This window comes from Salmo salar, chromosome 06 (assembly GCF_965601325.2).
Source record: "Salmo salar chromosome 06, fSalSal1, whole genome shotgun sequence".
NCBI lineage: Eukaryota > Metazoa > Chordata > Actinopteri > Salmoniformes > Salmonidae > Salmo > Salmo salar.
The window spans coordinates 90,546,458-90,564,046 of record NC_138296.1 but is presented as its reverse complement, the minus strand read 5'-3'; the positions used below and the strand labels follow the sequence as shown (position 1 = coordinate 90,564,046).

Genomic DNA, 17,589 nt, shown 5'->3' with positions numbered 1-17,589 from the left:
ATAACAGTGTCTGTATGCAGGTGGAGAGATAGTGTCCCTTCATTATAACAGTGTCTGTATGCAGGTGGAGAGATAGTGTCCCTTCATTATAACAGTGTCTGTATGCAGGTGGAGAGATAGTGTCCCTTCATTATAACAGTGTCTGTATGCAGGTGAGGAGATAGTGTCCCTTCATTATAACACACCGGTCTAGCCGTTCGTGTTTCTCCACTAACGGTGTGGAGGAATATGCACTAATACCATGGACCAGAGCTAGTAGAAACCATAATAATCAGGCTTTTATAGCAAGAATGGAAATCATTTGAATCCATTTAAATCATTAAATAATGACATTTTCCAAGAGAAAACAAACACTGACAACTTCAGTTGCACTGTACGCAACAAAAACAACTTATTTATTCATTTTATAATATACAAAGACATAAATACATCCGAAAATGCCCCCCGATTAAAATGATTTGTCGATCAGAGTTTTAAAAGTTAACAGAATTAACATTCCTTGAGATGGTGAGGTGAAGGAGAAGAGGAGAGAAAACATCTGCCTTTCTTTCCTTCTCTTCAGCACATAGTTACCAAAGGCAGAATACGTCCCATTGCTTATATAAAAGTTAAAGGAAAACTCCACCCAAAAAAACTCCTGTGGTATTTGGTCCATTAGTCCACTGTTGATATAGTCCCAAAATGTTTTGCATGTCAGCAATCAAGTTTTCCAAGATGTAGAAATGTTGCTAAATAAAGAAATACAGCCGTTATGATGCATTTTATGAAGCTGCATTTTGGGTGGAATTTTCCTTTAAGATGGCTGTCTCAAACCTTACGGTCCCATGTTTGACTTCAGATCTTTCCACTGTTTGGTTGTACTCCTTGCTACTGCTTTTAAGACCCACAGTCCTAATCACCAACATGCTCCTGATTTCAGCCATGTCATGTGATCATGGAGTCCTTGATAATGATGGCTTTTTGTTGTTGTTTTGAAGCGGTCCTGGAATTAAGTTTTGCTGTCAGGTTTGGTCAAAGTGTCACAAGCATCTGTAATTAGTTGTAGGATTCAAAATGGCAGAAGTTTCAGTGGAGACATGGTTGTGGTGTAAGAGTGTGTGTATGGTAGCCTTGTGTATGTCAGCTATATAGGCTTGGTTGTGACACACTACAGGCCAACCAGACTAGTAAGGGGCACTACGGGAGAAGTATAGAGGAATGGCTTTCAACCAAAACCAAAAAAAACACAGACTCTTGTTAAGTTCTTCTTCAGATGTAGCCTGGCCTAATGACAGTGGACTCCATGTACCTCTCAATGCCCCAGTCCAAACCGGTACAGGTACAATGCGTTGATGGTCTGAATGCAGAATATACAGTAAACCACAGATAGCTAGTTAATATGTACAGGAGAGATACGGACGGGTGTCCATTCTCTCTAGGTTTTTGTTCCGACAGAAATACATACAGATCGGTGTGTTCCCTGTAGATTGAGGAATATGAATGCACAGGAAAAAACAGCTGGCAACACAGGGCTGGCTGGCTTTCTGTCTTTTCCCTCCCGCTGTCTATCTACCTACCTGTCTGCCTGCCTGTCTGCCTGTCTGCCTGCCTGTCTACCTGTCTGCCTCTTCCCTCCGTCCATCTGTCTACCTGTTTGTTGGGGTAGTGTAGACAGAGGGAGCATCAGACAAGTCAAATGTGCAGAGGAGGAAGAGTGGAGACAGGGAGAAGAGATGAGATTCCACATGGGGCAGTTACAGTTACGCTGTGCTCGTATGTGCTTTGAGGCCTTAGCTGAAGAGATGTACTGTACAGCCAGTGAGAGGCTGGATATTGGGGTAAAACACAAGTCTCTCTTTATGTCTTCCTACCACCCCCAGAGTGAAGTCAGCTCAGTGAGAGGAGGAGAGGAGGAGGACAGAGCTCCAGTATTTCCTGGCAGTACCGAGAGCCCGTCACAATTAAACACACAGCTCCCCTTCAAATCCCATAGTATGAAAGAAATCCTTGATTATTTAATAAAAGAAGACTGTCCTTCTACAGCTAATCCTGAGTTTCAGTGGGAGGTTGAGAGAGGAAACCTTAGTTAGCACTTCAGAGAGTGAAAAAGATTTCCGGGGACAAGGAAGAGGCATGGAGGGTGGAATCAGTACTTCAGTTTGTGCAAGGGAGAAGGGGAATGTTTTTGGGGTTGGTACTGGTCCTCTCTCTTTCCAGTTACTCTTCTCCTTTTCCTCCCCCTCCTCTTCTGGTCAATGTGGTAGAACCCTCCTCCTCATAATCCCCCTGTCTGTCTGTCTCAGTTCATGTCGATGGTGTTGAAGACCCACTCTGTAAACTTTTTGAGTTTGGCAGCAGAGCTCTGGGACTCTTCCTGCAGCCTCTGGTTATCTTCCCAGAGCCTTTTGATCTGCAGATGGAGACGCTGCTTCTCCTCACGCTCCTACAAGAGGGAGGGAGAGGGGGATAGAGGGGGAGGGAGGGATACGTGGGTGTGTAGGGTAAAGATGAGAGAGAAAGGAGGGGGACAGAGGGAGAGAGAGAAGGAGGGAGGGAGAGAGAAGGCAAGGGCGAACAGAGAGCAAAAAAGAAAGATGAGATAAAGGGAGAAAGAGTTAAAAGGGGAGGAGAAGGAGGGAGAGAAGGAGAGAGAAGGGATAGAGGTAGAGAAGGAGGGAGAGGGAGAGAAGGAGGGAGAGAGAGAGAAGGAGGGAGAGAGCGAGAGAAGGAGGGAGAGAGCGAGAGGAGGGAGAGAGCGAGAGAAGGAGGGAGAGAATGTGGGAGAGAGGGAGAGAAGGAGGGAGAGAGGGAGAGAATGTGGGAGAGAGCGAGAGAAGGAGGGAGAGAGCGAGAGAAGGAGGGCGAGAGAAGGAGGGAGAGAGCGAGAGAAGGAGGGAGAGAGCGAGAGAGGCGAGAGAAGGAGGGAGAGAGCGAGGAGAGAGGAGGGAGAGAGCGAGAGAAGGAGGGAGAGAGCGAGGGAGAGAGCGAGAGAAGGAGGGAGAGAGCGAGGGAGAGAGCGAGAGAAGGAGGGAGAGAGCGAGGGAGAGAGCGAGAGAAGGAAGGGAGAGAGCGAGGGAGAGAGCGAGAGAAGGAGGGAGAGAGCGAGGGAGAGAGCGAGAGAAGGAGGGAGAGAGCGAGGGAGAGAGCGAGAGAAGGAGGGAGAGAAGGAGGGAGAGAAGGAGGGAGAGAGCGAGAGAAGGAGGGAGAGAGCGAGAGGAGGGAGAGAGCGAGAGAAGGAGGGAGAGAGCGAGAGGAGGGAGAGAGCGAGGGAGAGAGCGAGAGGAGGGAGAGAGCGAGAAAAGGAAGAGAGCGAGAGAAGGTGAGACAAGGGATACATGTTTAAGTTAAAGTCAGCAACTCTATATAGCAGACGGCAGCTATAACACCGCTAGGGATGATAACTCTATATAGCAGACGGTAGCTATAACACCGCTAGGGATGATAACTCTATATAGCAGACGGTAGCTATAACACCGCTAGGGATGACAACTCTATATAGCAGACGGTAGCTATAACACCGCTAGGGATGATAACTCTATATAGCAGACGGCAGCTATAACACCGCTAGGGATGATAACTCTATATAGCAGACGGTAGCTATAACACCGCTAGGGATGACAACTCTATATAGCAGACGGTAGCTATAACACCGCTAGGGATGATAACTCTATATAGCAGACGGCAGCTATAACACCGCTAGGGATGATAACTCTATATAGCAGACGGCAGCTATAACACCGCTAGGGATGATAACTCTATATAGCAGACGGCAGCTATAACACCGCTAGGGATGATAACTCTATATAGCAGACTGTAGCTATAACACCGCTAGGGATGATAACTCTATATAGCAGACGGCAGCTATAACACCGCTAGGGATGATAACTCTATATAGCAGACTGTAGCTATAACACCGCTAGGGATGATAACTCTATATAGCAGACGGCAGCTATATCAACCGCTAGGGATGATAACTCTATATAGCAGACGGCAGCTATAACACCGCTAGGGATGATAACTCTATATAGCAGACGGCAGCTATAACACCGCTAGGGATGATAACTCTATATAGCAGATGGCAGCTATAACACCGCTAGGGATGACTACTCTATATAGGCTCCTGGGTGGCGCAGCGATCTAAGGCACTGTATCTCAGTGCTAGAGGCATCACTACAGACCCTGGTTCGATTCCAGGCTGTATCACAACCGGCCGTCTCATAAGGCGGCGCACAATTGGCCCAGCGTGGTCCGGGCTAGGGTTTGGCCGGGGTAGGCCGTCATTGAAAATAATAATTTGTTCTTAACGGACTTGCCTAGTTAAATAAAAAAATAAAAAGGAATTAAAAATGTGTTAACAGTAAGTAGCTTTAAGTAAGCAGCAAATCTTCTACAGAGCGGAGGCAGGTAAAGCCGAACGTCTTTCAGAAGGGACAATGGGTTGAGCAGAACTTTGTGTGAGTGGTCCATTAGTATTGTTGTTTTGATGGTTACTTGCTAAGCTAAGTGCATGTATTGATTTGTGTGGTTATTGACATCCATTTTTCCCATCAATTTGCTGAAATTATGAGATGAGACATATTGTGTGTGTGTGTGAGTGTGTGTGTGTGTGTGTTACCTTCTTCAGGTCATCCTGTAGCATCTTGACCACGGCTTCCAGCTTGGTCACATTCCTCTCCAGACCTGCTGGACCCTCACTGTGGAGACAGAGTTAAACATACATTTAACATACATACATTTAACCACACAAACCTAACGTGTCACCTAACGTGTCATCTATATTGGATCTTTATTTAAAGAGATTGATGTGAGGCACTTACATATTTGTAACATATCAAATGAAATGTAGTTAGTCACAAGCGCGTGTAGACCGACAACAGGTGAAAATGCTTACTGACAAACAACGCGGTTTTAATAAAAATAAGAGTTAAGAAAATATTTACTAAATAAACTGAAGTAAAACTAAAAAATAACACAATAAAATAACAATAACGAGGATATATAGAGGGGGTAGCGGTACCGAGTCAGTGTGCAGGGGTACAGGTTAGTCGAGGTAATTAAGGTAATTTGTACATGTATCTAGGGGTAAAGTGTCATTGCATTGATAATAAACAGCGAGTAGCAGCAGCGGGAAAAAAACGGGGGGTGGGGGGGGGTTAAATGCAAATCGTCTTGGTAGCCATCTGTTCAGGAGTCTTATGCCTTGGGGGGTAGAAGCTGTTAAGGAGCCTTTTGGACCTAGACTTGGCACTCCGGTACCGCTTGCCGTGTGGCAGCAGAGAGAACAGTCTATGACTAGAATGGCTGGATTCTTTGCAATTTTTAGGGCCTTCCTCTGACACCGCCTGGTATAGAGGTCCTGGATGGTAGGAAGCTTGGCCACAGTGATGTACTGATCCATTCCCGTCCCGTGTGGCTCAGTTGGTAGAGCATGGTGTTTGCAATGCCAGGGTTGTGGGTTCGATTCCCACGGGGGACCAGTACGGAGAAAAAAATTATGAAATGTATGCATTCACTACTGTAAGTCGATCTGGATGAGAGCGTCTGCTAAATGACTAAAATGTAAAAAATGTAAATGTAAATTCGCACTACCCTCTGTAGCGCCTTGTGGTCGGAGGCCGAGCAGTTGCCATACCAGGCGGTGATGCAACCGGTCAGGATGCTCTCGATGGTGTAGCTGTAGAACTTTTTGAAGATCTGAGGACACATGCAAAATCTGTTCAGTCTATAGAATAGACGTTGTCGTGTCCTCTTCAGTGGGGTTGGGTTGAATGCGGAAGACACATTTCAGTTGATTGCATTCAGTTGTACAACTGACTAGGTATCCCCCTTTCCCGTGCCCTCTTCACGACTGTCTTGGTGTGTTGGACCATGTTAGTTTGTTGGTGATGTGGACACCAAGGAACTTGCAGCTCTCAACCTGCTCCACTGCAGCCCTGTCGATGAGAATGGGGGCGTGCTCGGTCCTTTTTTTCCTGTAGTCCACAATCATCTCCTTTGTCTTGATCATGTTGAGGGAGAGGTTGTTGTCCTGGCATCACACTGTTTGGTCTCTGACCTCCTCCCTATAGGCTGTCTCAACATCGTTGGTGATCAGGCAATGATGGTGTTGAACTCGTGCACCCCTGAGGGGCCAATGTGATGAGGATCAGTGTGGCAGATGTGTTGTTGCCTACCCTTACTACCTGGGGGCGGCCCGATCCAGTTGCAGAGGGAGGTGTTTAGTCCCAGGGTGCTTAGCTTAGTAATTAACTTTGATGGCAGGCTGTATCTCCAGGTTGGGCTGTGTGGTGAGGGTTACCTGGATGAAGGTCTGGATAGAGGGGCAGGCTGGGCTGTGTGGTGAGGGTTACCTGGATGAAGGTCTGGATAGAGGGGCAGGCTGGGCTGTGTGGTGAGGGTTACCTGGATGAAGGTCTGGATAGAGGGGCAGGCTGGGCTGTGTGGTGAGGGTTACCTGGATGAAGGTCTGGATAGAGGGGCAGGCTGGGCTGTGTGGTGAGGGTTACCTGGATGAAGGTCTGGACAGAGGGGCAGGCTGGGCTGTGTGGTGAGGGTTACCTGGATGAAGGTCTGGATAGAGGGGCAGGTTGGGCTGTGTGGTGAGGGTTACCTGGATGAAGGTCTGGATAGAGGGGCAGGTTGGGCTGTGTGGTGAGGGTTACCTGGATGAAGGTCTGGATAGAGGGGCAGGTTGGGCTGTGTGGTGAGGGTTACCTGGATGATGGTCTGGATAGAGGGGCAGGCTGGGCTGTGTGGTGAGGGTTACCTGGATGAAGGTCTGGATAGAGGGGCAGGTTGGGCTGTGTGGTGAGGGTTACCTGGATGAAGGTCTGGATAGAGGGGCAGGCTGGGCTGTGTGGTGAGGGTTACCTGGATGAAGGTCTGGATAGAGGGGCAGGTTGGGCTGTGTGGTGAGGGTTACCTGGATGAAGGTCTGGATAGAGGGGCAGGCTGGGCTGTGGTGAGGGTTACCTGGATGAAGGTCTGGATAGAGGGGCAGGCTGGGCTGTGTGGTGAGGGTTACCTGGATGAAGGTCTGGATAGAGGGGCAGGCTGTAGGTCCAGGTTGGGCTGTGACTGGTGAGGGCTGGAGGCTCCACTACCTCTGTGGTTAGAATCACTGAACACAAACCCTCTCTGGACTGGAGGTGGAGGGAGGGAGGCAGAGAGATAGGAGGAGGAAGAGAGAGGAAAGGAGGGGGGGGGAGGGAGGGAAGGAAGGAGGGAATGAGGGGGAGGGAGGGAAGGGGGGGAGGGAAGGAGAGGGAAGGAGAGGGGGAGAGAGGAAAAGAGGGGGAGGAAGGAGGGGGAGGGAGGGGGAGGGAGAGAAGGAGGGGGAGGGAGGGGAAAGAGGGAGAGGAAGGAGGGGGAGGGAGAGGAAGGAGAGGGAGGGAAGGAGAAGAGATAGGGAGGGGGAGAGCAGGAGGGAAGGAGGTAGAGTAAATAAGAGGAAGAGAGAGAGGATTGTCAGGGGAAAACGTGAGAGAGGGAGAGAAAGAGAATGTGATTAAAGATAAAGTTGAGACAAATTGTAGTAGTAACTGTTGTCATGGGAGACACATCATTACTATGTAGTGTTCATAGAAGACAGTCATTTCCTGTGTCTTCCTTTTACAGGTGTTGACCACATTCACCAGGTGAGTCCAGTCACACACCACACAAACCACACCACACACTCAGCTCTTACTTTCGAAGGTGTTGGCAACATCCACCAGGTGGGTCCAGTCACACCACACCACACACACAGCTCTTACTTTCGAAGGTGTTGGCCACATCCACCAGGTGGGTCCAGTCCAGAGGGCTGTCCCTGCTCTCAGAGGGGGGGAGGGGCATCAGCTCCTGGGGAAGGGGGTGGCGCTGTCGCTCAACCATCTCAGCCAATGACGTGTCAGACGCAGACAGGTCACCTGTAGAGAGAGGACAGGAGGACCGATTAGGACCGTGGACATTCCTAGAAGACATACAGATCACCTGTAGAGAGAGGACAGGAGGACCGATTAGGACCGTGGACATTCCTAGAAGACATACAGATCACCTGTAGAGAGAGGACAGGAGGACCGATTAGGACCGTGGACATTCCTAGAAGACATACAGATCACCTGTAGAGAGAGGACAGGAGGACCGATTAGGACCGTGGACATTCCTAGAAGACATACAGATCACCTGTAGAGAGAGGACAGGAGGACCGATTAGGACCGTGGACATTCCTAGAAGACAGACAGATCACCTGTAGAGAGAGGACAGGAGGACCGATTAGGACCGTGGACATTCCTTGAAGACAGACAGACATTAATCAATTCCATCAGTTCCCTCTCTCATTGAAAAATAAACTACAGCACACTATTATTCTTCAATAGTCGGCAATAAATGTCATGAATCTTTTTACCAAAATGTAGGTCAATACACTTTCTACCAGAAGAGGGAGGCATATACAGAGCCTTTATCCCCCCAGCTCCACCACATCAAGTATTAGGTCACCAACGTGTCGAACTGTCTCAAGCTGTCCATAGCACATTCCCCAGCCCTGTGTCAACACGGCTCCTCTCACCGTGTAGTTTGATCCCCAGTTTGTACGACGGTCGTCTGAGGGGCACCCCGCGGGTGGTGGGAGAGCGTGGCAACGTGGAGCAGCTGAACAACACGTCACTACCCAGGGTGGGGTCTGGTTCTAGGTCCCCCAGCCTCAGAGAGGGGACACGCTGGCCCCGGTAGATACTCTCATCAGACAGGGTGCGGTGGAGAGACCGACGGGTAGGGGGCTGGCCTGAGGATGAGGACTGGAGGGGAGCGAGAGAGAGAGAGAGAGAGAGAGAGAGAGAGAGAGAGAGAGTTAAACTGATGTCACTTGCTATCATAAGTGAATATATACTGCTCAAAAAAATAAAGGGAACACTTAAACAAATCCTAGATCTGAATGAAAGAAATATTCTTATTAAATACTTTTTCCTTTACATAGTTGAATGTGCTGACAACAAAATCACACAAAAATAATCAATGGAAATCCAATTTATCAACCCATGGAGGTCTGGATTTGGAGTCACACTCAAAATTAAAGTGGAAAACCACACTACAGGCTGATGCAACTTTGATGTAATGTCCTTAAAACAAGTCAAAATGAGGCTCATTAGTGTGTGTGGTCTCCACGTGCCTGTATGACCTCCCTACAACGCCTGGGCATGCTCCTGATGAGGTGCGGATGGTCTCCTGAGGGATCTCCTCCCAGACCTGGACTAAAGCATCCGCCAACTCCTGGACAGTCTGTGGTGCAACGTGGCGTTGGTGGATGGAGCGAGACATGATGTCCCAGATGTGCTCAATTGGATTCAGGTCTGGGGAACGGGCGGGCCAGTCCATAGCATCAATGCCTTCCTCTTGCAGGAACTGCTGACACACTCCAGCCACATGAGGTCTAGCATTGTCTTGCATGAGGAGGAACCCAGGGCCAACCGCACCAGCATATGGTCTCACAAGGGGTCTGAGGATCTCATCTCAGTACCTAATGGCAGTCAGGCTACCTCTAGCGAGCACATGGAGGGCTGTGCGGCCCCCCAAAGAAATGCCACCCCACACCATGACTGACCCACCGCCAAACCGGTCATGCTGGAGGATGTTGCAGGCAGCAGAACGTTCTCCACGGCGTCTCCAGACTCTGTCACATCTGTGACATGTGCTCAGTGTGAACCTGCTTTCATCTGTGAAGAGCACAGGGCGCCAGTGGCGAATTTGCCAATCTCGGTGTTCTCTGGCAAATGCCAAACGTCCTGCACGGTGTTGGGCTGTAAAGCACAACCCCCACCTGTGGACGTCGGGCCCTCATACCGCCCTCATGGAGTCTGTTTCTGACCGTTTGAGCAGACACATGCACATTTGTGGCCTGCTGGAGGTCATTTTGCAGGGCTTTGGCAGTGCTCCTCCTGCTCCTCCTTGCACAAAGGCGGAGGTAGCGGTCCTGCTGCTGGGTTGTTGCCCTCCTACGACCTCCTCCACGTCTCCTGATGTACTGGCCTGTCTCCTGGTAGCGCCTCCATGCTCTGGACACTACGCTGACAGACACAGCAAACCTTCTTGCCACAGCTTGCATTGATGTGCCATCCTGGATGAGCTGCGCTACCTGAGCCACTTGTGTGGGTTGTAGACTCCGTCTCATGCTACCACTAGAGTGAAAGCACCGCCAGCATTCAAAAGTGACCAAAACATCAGCTAGGAAGCATAGGAACTGAGAAGTGGTCTGTGGTTACCACCTGCAGAACCACTCCTTTATTGGGGGTGTCTTGCTAATTGCCTATAATTTCCACCTGTTGTCTATTCCATTTGCACAACAGCATGTGAAATGTATTGTCAATCAGTGTTGCTTCCTAAGTGGACAGTTTGATTTCACAGAAGTGTGATTGACTTGGAGTTACATTGTGTTGTTTAAGTGTTCCCTTTATTTTTTTGAGCAGTGTAATAAAAACACACCAGATGGAGGATTAAAGTTATGACATGATGGAGGATTAAAATTATGACATGATGGAGGATTAAAGTTATGACATGATGGAGGATTAAAGTTATGACATGATGGAGGACTAAAGTTATGACATGATGGAGGACTAAAGTTATAACATGGAGGATTAAAGTCATGACATGATGGAGGATTAAAGTTATAACAAGATGGAGGATTAAAGTTATGACATGATGGAGGACTAAAGTTATAACATGGAGGATTAAAGTCATGACATGATGGAGGATTAAAGTCATAACATGATGGTGGACTAAAGTTATGACATGATGGAGGATTAAAGTTATAACAAGATGGAGGATTAAAGTTATGACATGATGGAGGATTAAAGTTATAACATGGAGGATTAAAGTTATGACATGATGGTGGATTAAAGTTATGACATGATGGAGGATTAAAGTTATGACACGATGGAGGATTAAAGTTATGACACGATGGAGGATTAAAGTTATGACACGATGGAGGATTAAAGTTATGACACGATGGTGGACTAAAGTTATGACACGATGGAGGATTAAAGTTATGACACGATGGTGGATTAAAGTTATGACACGATGGAGGATTAAAGTCATGACACGATGGAGGATTAAAGTCATGACATGATGGAGGATTAAAGTCATGACATGATGGAGGATTAAAGTCATGACATGATGGAGGATTAAAGTCATGACATGATGGAGGATTAAAGTCATGACATGATGGAGGATTAAAGTCATGACATGATGGATGATTAAAGTCATGACATGGAGGACTAAAGTTATAACATGGAGGATTAAAGTTATGACATGATGGAGGATTAAAGTTAAGACATGATGGAGGACTAAAGTTATGACATGGAGGATTAAAGTTATGACATGGAGGATTAAAGTTATGACATGGAGGATTAAAGTCATGACATGATGGAGGACTAAAGTTATAACATAGAGGATTAAAGTCATGACATGATGGAGGACTAAAGTTATGACATGATGGAGGATTAAAGTCATGACATGATGGAGGATTAAAGTCATGACATGATGGAGGACTAAAGTTATGACATGATGGAGGATTAAAGTCATGACATGACGGAGGATTAAAGTCATGACATGATGGAGGATTAAAGTCATGACATGATGGAGGACTAAAGTTATAACATGATGGAGGATTAAAGTCATGACATGATGGAGGATTAAAGTTATAACATGGAGGATTAAAGTCATGACATGACGGAGGATTAAAGTCATGACATGATGGAGGATTAAAGTCATTACATGATGGAGGACTAAAGTTATAACATGGAGGATTAAAGTCATGACATGATGGAGGATTAAAGTTATAACAAGATGGAGGATTAAAGTCATGACATGATGGAGGGTTAAAGTCATGACATGATGGAGGATTAAAGTCATGACATGATGGAGGATTAAAGTTATGACATGATGGTGGATTAAAGTTATGACATGATGGAGGATTAAAGTTATGACATGATGGTGGATTAAAGTTACGACATGATGGAGGATTAAAGTTATGACATGATGGAGGATTAAAGTTATAACAAGATGGAGGATTAAAGTCATGACATGATGGAGGATTAAAGTCATGACATGATGGAGGATTAAAGTTATGATATTATGATGGAGGATTAAAGTTATGACATGGAGGATTAAAGTTATGACATGGAGGATTAAAGTTATAACATGATGGAGGATTAAAGTTATGACATGATGGTGGATTAAAGTTATAACATGATGGAGGATTAAAGTTATGATATTATGATGGAGGATTAAAGTTATGACATGGAGGATTAAAGTTATGACATGATGGAGGATTAAAGTTATAACATGATGGAGGATTAAAGTTATAACATGATGGAGGATTAAAGTTATGACATGATGGAGGATTAAAGTTATGACATGATGGTGGATTAAAGTTATGACATGATGGTGGATTAAAGTTATGACACGATGGTGGATTAAAGTTATGACACGATGGAGGATTAAAGTTATGACACGATGGTGGATTAAAGTTATGACATGATGGTGGATTAAAGTTATGACATGATGGAGGATTAAAGTTATGACATGATGGAGGATTAAAGTTATGACATGATGGAGGATTAAAGTTATGACATGATGGAGGATTAAAGTTATGACATGATGGAGGATTAAAGTTATGACATGATGGAGGATTAAAGTTATGACATGATGGAGGATTAAAGTTATGACATGGAGGATTAAAGTTATGACATGGAGGATTAAAGTTATGACATGATGGAGGATTAAAGTTATGACATGATGGAGGATTAAAGTTATGACATGATGGAGGATTAAAGTTATGACATGATGGTGGATTAAAGTTATGACATGATGGAGGACGATTTAAATAATAACATGCAGGATGATTATAAATTCAATCTGTACTCTAATTTGCAATCAAAAGTTGTAGCTCTGCTGTCTTTAACAGTTTGAGTATTGTTGCAGTATGTGGGGGGAAGGGAAGATTCACCCACAATGTTACAAGCTAATATCCTGTACCTTGTCCTTGACCTTGTGTCGTCTGTGTTTGGGAGGGCTGTCTGGACTCAGTCTCTTCATATCGTCCTCCACGGTGGTCTTAGCGTGGGTGAGGTGTGGTTGGAGGGCATGATGGGGCCTGCTATGACCCCCTCGTCCTCCGCTGCCACTCCCCTCTCCTCCTCCCTCCCCTGGAGACTTCCTGGGGACACACAATAACAAGCAGGGGTCAGGGGTCAGATAATACAGCCAAGCAAAAGACATAGCAATGTGACTGTCCAATAACTTTGTTAGCTGTGATATTCAAGTAAAACGCATTTAATCAAGTTATAGACACAATCCGGATCATACATAAAGCCCAATATCATGCAAATTAACTCACTCAAATTCACTGTATAATGTCAGTAGTTGTCTATAGTCAGTGTATAATGACAGTAGTTGTCTATAGTCAGTGTATAATGACAGTAGTTGTCTATAGTCAGTGTATAATGTCAGTAGTTGTCTATAGTCAGTGTCTATAGTCAGTGTATAATGACAATAGTTGTCTATAGTCAGTGTATAATGACAGTAGTTGTCTATAGTCAGTGTATAATGACAGTAGTTGTCTATAGTCAGTGTCTATAGTCAGTGTATAATGACAGTAGTTGTCTATAGTCAGTGTATAATGACAGTAGTTGTCTATAGTCAGTGTATAATGACAGTAGTTGTCTATAGTCAGTGTATAATGACAGTAGTTGTCTATAGTCAGTGTATAATGTCAGTAGTTGTCTATATTCAGTGTATAATGACAGTAGTTGTCTATAGTCAGTGTATAATGACAATAGTTGTCTATAGTCAGTGTATAATGACAGTAGTTGTCTATAGTCAGTGTCTATAGTCAGTGTATAATGTCAGTAGTTGTCTATAGTCAGTGTATAATGACAGTAGTTGTCTATAGTCAGTGTATAATGACAGTAGTTGTCTATAGTCAGTGTATAATGTCAGTAGTTGTCTATAGTCAGTGTCTATATTCAGTGTATAATGACAGTAGTTGTCTATAGTCAGTGTCTATATTCAGTGTATAATGACAGTAGTTGTCTATATTCAGTGTATAATGACAGTAGTTGTCTATAGTCAGTGTCTATAGTCAGTGTATAATGTCAGTAGTTGTCTATAGTCAGTGTCTATAGTCAGTGTCTATAGTCAGTGTATAATGTCAGTAGTTGTCTATATTCAGTGTATAATGACAGTAGTTGTCTATAGTCAGTGTATAATGACAGTAGTTGTCTATAGTCAGTGTATAATGACAGTAGTTGTCTATAGTCAGTGTATAATGACAGTAGTTGTCTATAGTCAGTGTATAATGTCAGTAGTTGTCTATAGTCAGTGTATAATGACAGTAGTTGTCTATATTCAGTGTATAATGACAGTAGTTGTCTATAGTCAGTGTATAATGACAGTAGTTGTCTATAGTCAGTGTCTATAGTCAGTGTATAATGACAGTAGTTGTCTATATTCAGTGAATAATGACAGTAGTTGTCTATAGTCAGTGTATAATGACAGTAGTTGTCTATAGTCAGTGTCTATATTCAGTGTATAATGACAGTAGTTGTCTATAGTCAGTGTATAATGACAGTAGTTGTCTATAGTCAGTGTCTATATTCAGTGTATAATGACAGTAGTTGTCTATAGTCAGTGTATAATGACAGTAGTTGTCTATAGTCAGTGTATAATGACAGTAGTTGTCTATAGTCAGTGTATAATGACAGTAGTTGTCTATAGTCAGTGTATAATGTCAGTAGTTGTCTATAGTCAGTGTATAATGACAGTAGTTGTCTATAGTCAGTGTATAATGACAGTAGTTGTCTATAGTCAGTGTATAATGTCAGTAGTTGTCTATAGTCAGTGTCTATATTCAGTGTATAATGACAGTAGTTGTCTATAGTCAGTGTCTATATTCAGTGTATAATGACAGTAGTTGTCTATATTCAGTGTATAATGACAGTAGTTGTCTATAGTCAGTGTCTATAGTCAGTGTATAATGTCAGTAGTTGTCTATAGTCAGTGTCTATAGTCAGTGTCTATAGTCAGTGTATAATGTCAGTAGTTGTCTATAGTCAGTGTCTATAGTCAGTGTATAATGTCAGTAGTTGTCTATATTCAGTGTATAATGACAGTAGTTGTCTATAGTCAGTGTATAATGACAGTAGTTGTCTATAGTCAGTGTATAATGACAGTAGTTGTCTATAGTCAGTGTATAATGTCAGTAGTTGTCTATAGTCAGTGTATAATGACAGTAGTTGTCTATATTCAGTGTATAATGACAGTAGTTGTCTATAGTCAGTGTATAATGACAGTAGTTGTCTATAGTCAGTGTCTATATTCAGTGTATAATGACAGTAGTTGTCTATAGTCAGTGTATAATGACAGTAGTTGTCTATATTCAGTGAATAATGACAGTAGTTGTCTATAGTCAGTGTATAATGTCAGTAGTTGTCTATAGTCAGTGTATAATGTCAGTAGTTGTCTATAGTCAGTGTATAATGACAGTAGTTGTCTATAGTCAGTGTATAATGACAGTAGTTGTCTATAGTCAGTGTATAATGTCAGTAGTTGTCTATAGTCAGTGTATAATGTCAGTAGTTGTCTATAGTCAGTGTATAATGTCAGTAGTTGTCTATAGTCAGTGTATAATGTCAGTAGTTGTCTATAGTCAGTGTATAATGACAGTAGTTGTCTATAGTCAGTGTATAATGTCAGTAGTTGTCTATAGTCAGTGTATAATGACAGTAGTTGTCTATAGTCAGTGTATAATGACAGTAGTTGTCTATAGTCAGTGTATAATGACAGTAGTTGTCTATAGTCAGTGTATAATGACAGTAGTTGTCTATAGTCAGTGTATAATGACAGTAGTTGTCTATAGTCAGTGTATAATGACAGTAGTTGTCTATAGTCAGTGTATAATGTCAGTAGTTGTCTATAGTCAGTGTATAATGACAGTAGTTGTCTATAGTCAGTGTATAATGACAGTAGTTGTCTATAGTCAGTGTATAATGACAGTAGTTGTCTATAGTCAGTGTATAATGACAGTAGTTGTCTATAGTCAGTGTATAATGTCAGTAGTTGTCTATAGTCAGTGTATAATGACAGTAGTTGTCTATAGTCAGTGTATAATGACAGTAGTTGTCTATAGTCAGTGTATAATGACAGTAGTTGTCTATAGTCAGTGTATAATGACAGTAGTTGTCTATAGTCAGTGTATAATGACAGTAGTTGTCTATAGTCAGTGTATAATGTCAGTAGTTGTCTATAGTCAGTGTATAATGACAGTAGTTGTCTATAGTCAGTGTATAATGACAGTAGTTGTCTATAGTCAGTGTATAATGACAGTAGTTGTCTATAGTCAGTGTATAATGACAGTAGTTGTCTATAGTCAGTGTATAATGTCAGTAGTTGTCTATAGTCAGTGTATAATGACAGTAGTTGTCTATAGTCAGTGTCTATAGTCAGTGTATAATGTCAGTAGTTGTCTATAGTCAGTGTATGTAATATTCCTTTTAGCCACTAGGTGGCGATAAAGTCCTGAAAGAGGAACTACTCTAATTCTCAGGTACAAGGCCACTTCCTCCTGGTCTTACTTGCGGTTATCTCCGAAGTCGACAGAGTTGATGGTGGATCCTGGCTTCCTCCAGCCGATGAGGTACTTGGAGGTGGCTCCCTGACGGGGGTAGAAGGTCTTGGGGGCGGGAGAGACCGACGCCTGGGAGCAAGGGGAGGTGGCCGAGGAAGACGAGTCCTCATGGGGGGAGTGGCCTCTGGAACTGGAGAGGAGGAAGGGGGGGGGAGAGAGGAGGACAGGGGGAGAGGAGAGAAGGGAGAAAGAGGGAGGAAGGGAGGAGGAGGACAGTGGGAGCGGAGAGAAAGAGGGAGGAAGGGAGGACAGGGGGAGAGGAGAGAAGGGAGAAAGAGGGAGGAATGGAGGAGGAGGACAGGGGGAGAGGAGAGAAGGGAGAAAGAGGGAGGGAGGGAGGAGGAGGACAGGGGGAGAGGAGAGAAGGGAGAAGGAGGGAGGAGGAGGACGGGGGAGAGGAGAGAAGAGAGAAAGAGGGAGGAAGGGAGGAGGAGGACAGGGGGAGAGGAGAGAAGGGAGAAAGAGGGAGGAAGGGAGGAGGAGGACAGGGGGAGAGGAGAGAAGGGAGAAAGAGGGAGGAAGGGAGGAGGAGGACGGGGGAGAGGAGAGAAAGAGGGAGGAAGGGAGGAGGAGGACAGGGGGAGCGGAGAGAAAGAGGGAGGAAGGGAGGAGGAGGACAGGGGGAGCGGAGAGAAAGAGGGAGGAATGGAGGAGGAGGACAGGGGGAGAGGAGAGAAGGGAGAAAGAGGGAGGAATGGAGGACAGGGGGAGAGGAGAGAAGGGAGAAAGAGGGAGGAAGGGAGGAGGAGGACAGGGGGAGAGGAGAGAAGGGAGAAAGAGGGAGGAATGGAGGACAGGGGGAGAGGAGAGAAGGGAGAAAGAGGGAGGAATGGAGGACAGGGGGAGAGGAGAGAAGGGAGAAAGAGGGAGGAAGGGAGGAGGAGGACAGGGGGAGAGGAGAGAAGGGAGAAAGAGGGAGGAAGGGAGGAGGACAAGGGGAGAGGAGAGAA

General features: G+C 44.9%; 1 protein-coding gene across 1 annotated transcript in view; it reads right to left on the bottom strand.

The window, feature by feature from the left end:
• Positions 1 to 361: 361 nt before the first annotated feature.
• LOC106608153 (signal-induced proliferation-associated 1-like protein 1) overlaps positions 362 to 17,589 on the bottom strand; it is a 216,148-nt gene continuing 198,920 nt past the window's right edge. The window contains 7 exon segments of the mRNA XM_082977057.1: positions 362 to 2,422; positions 4,595 to 4,673; positions 7,004 to 7,121; positions 7,734 to 7,886; positions 8,528 to 8,756; positions 12,991 to 13,171; positions 16,587 to 16,769. Of these exon segments, the coding sequence (XP_082833183.1) occupies positions 2,279 to 2,422; positions 4,595 to 4,673; positions 7,004 to 7,121; positions 7,734 to 7,886; positions 8,528 to 8,756; positions 12,991 to 13,171; positions 16,587 to 16,769 (1,087 nt within the window). The 3' untranslated portion in view covers positions 362 to 2,278.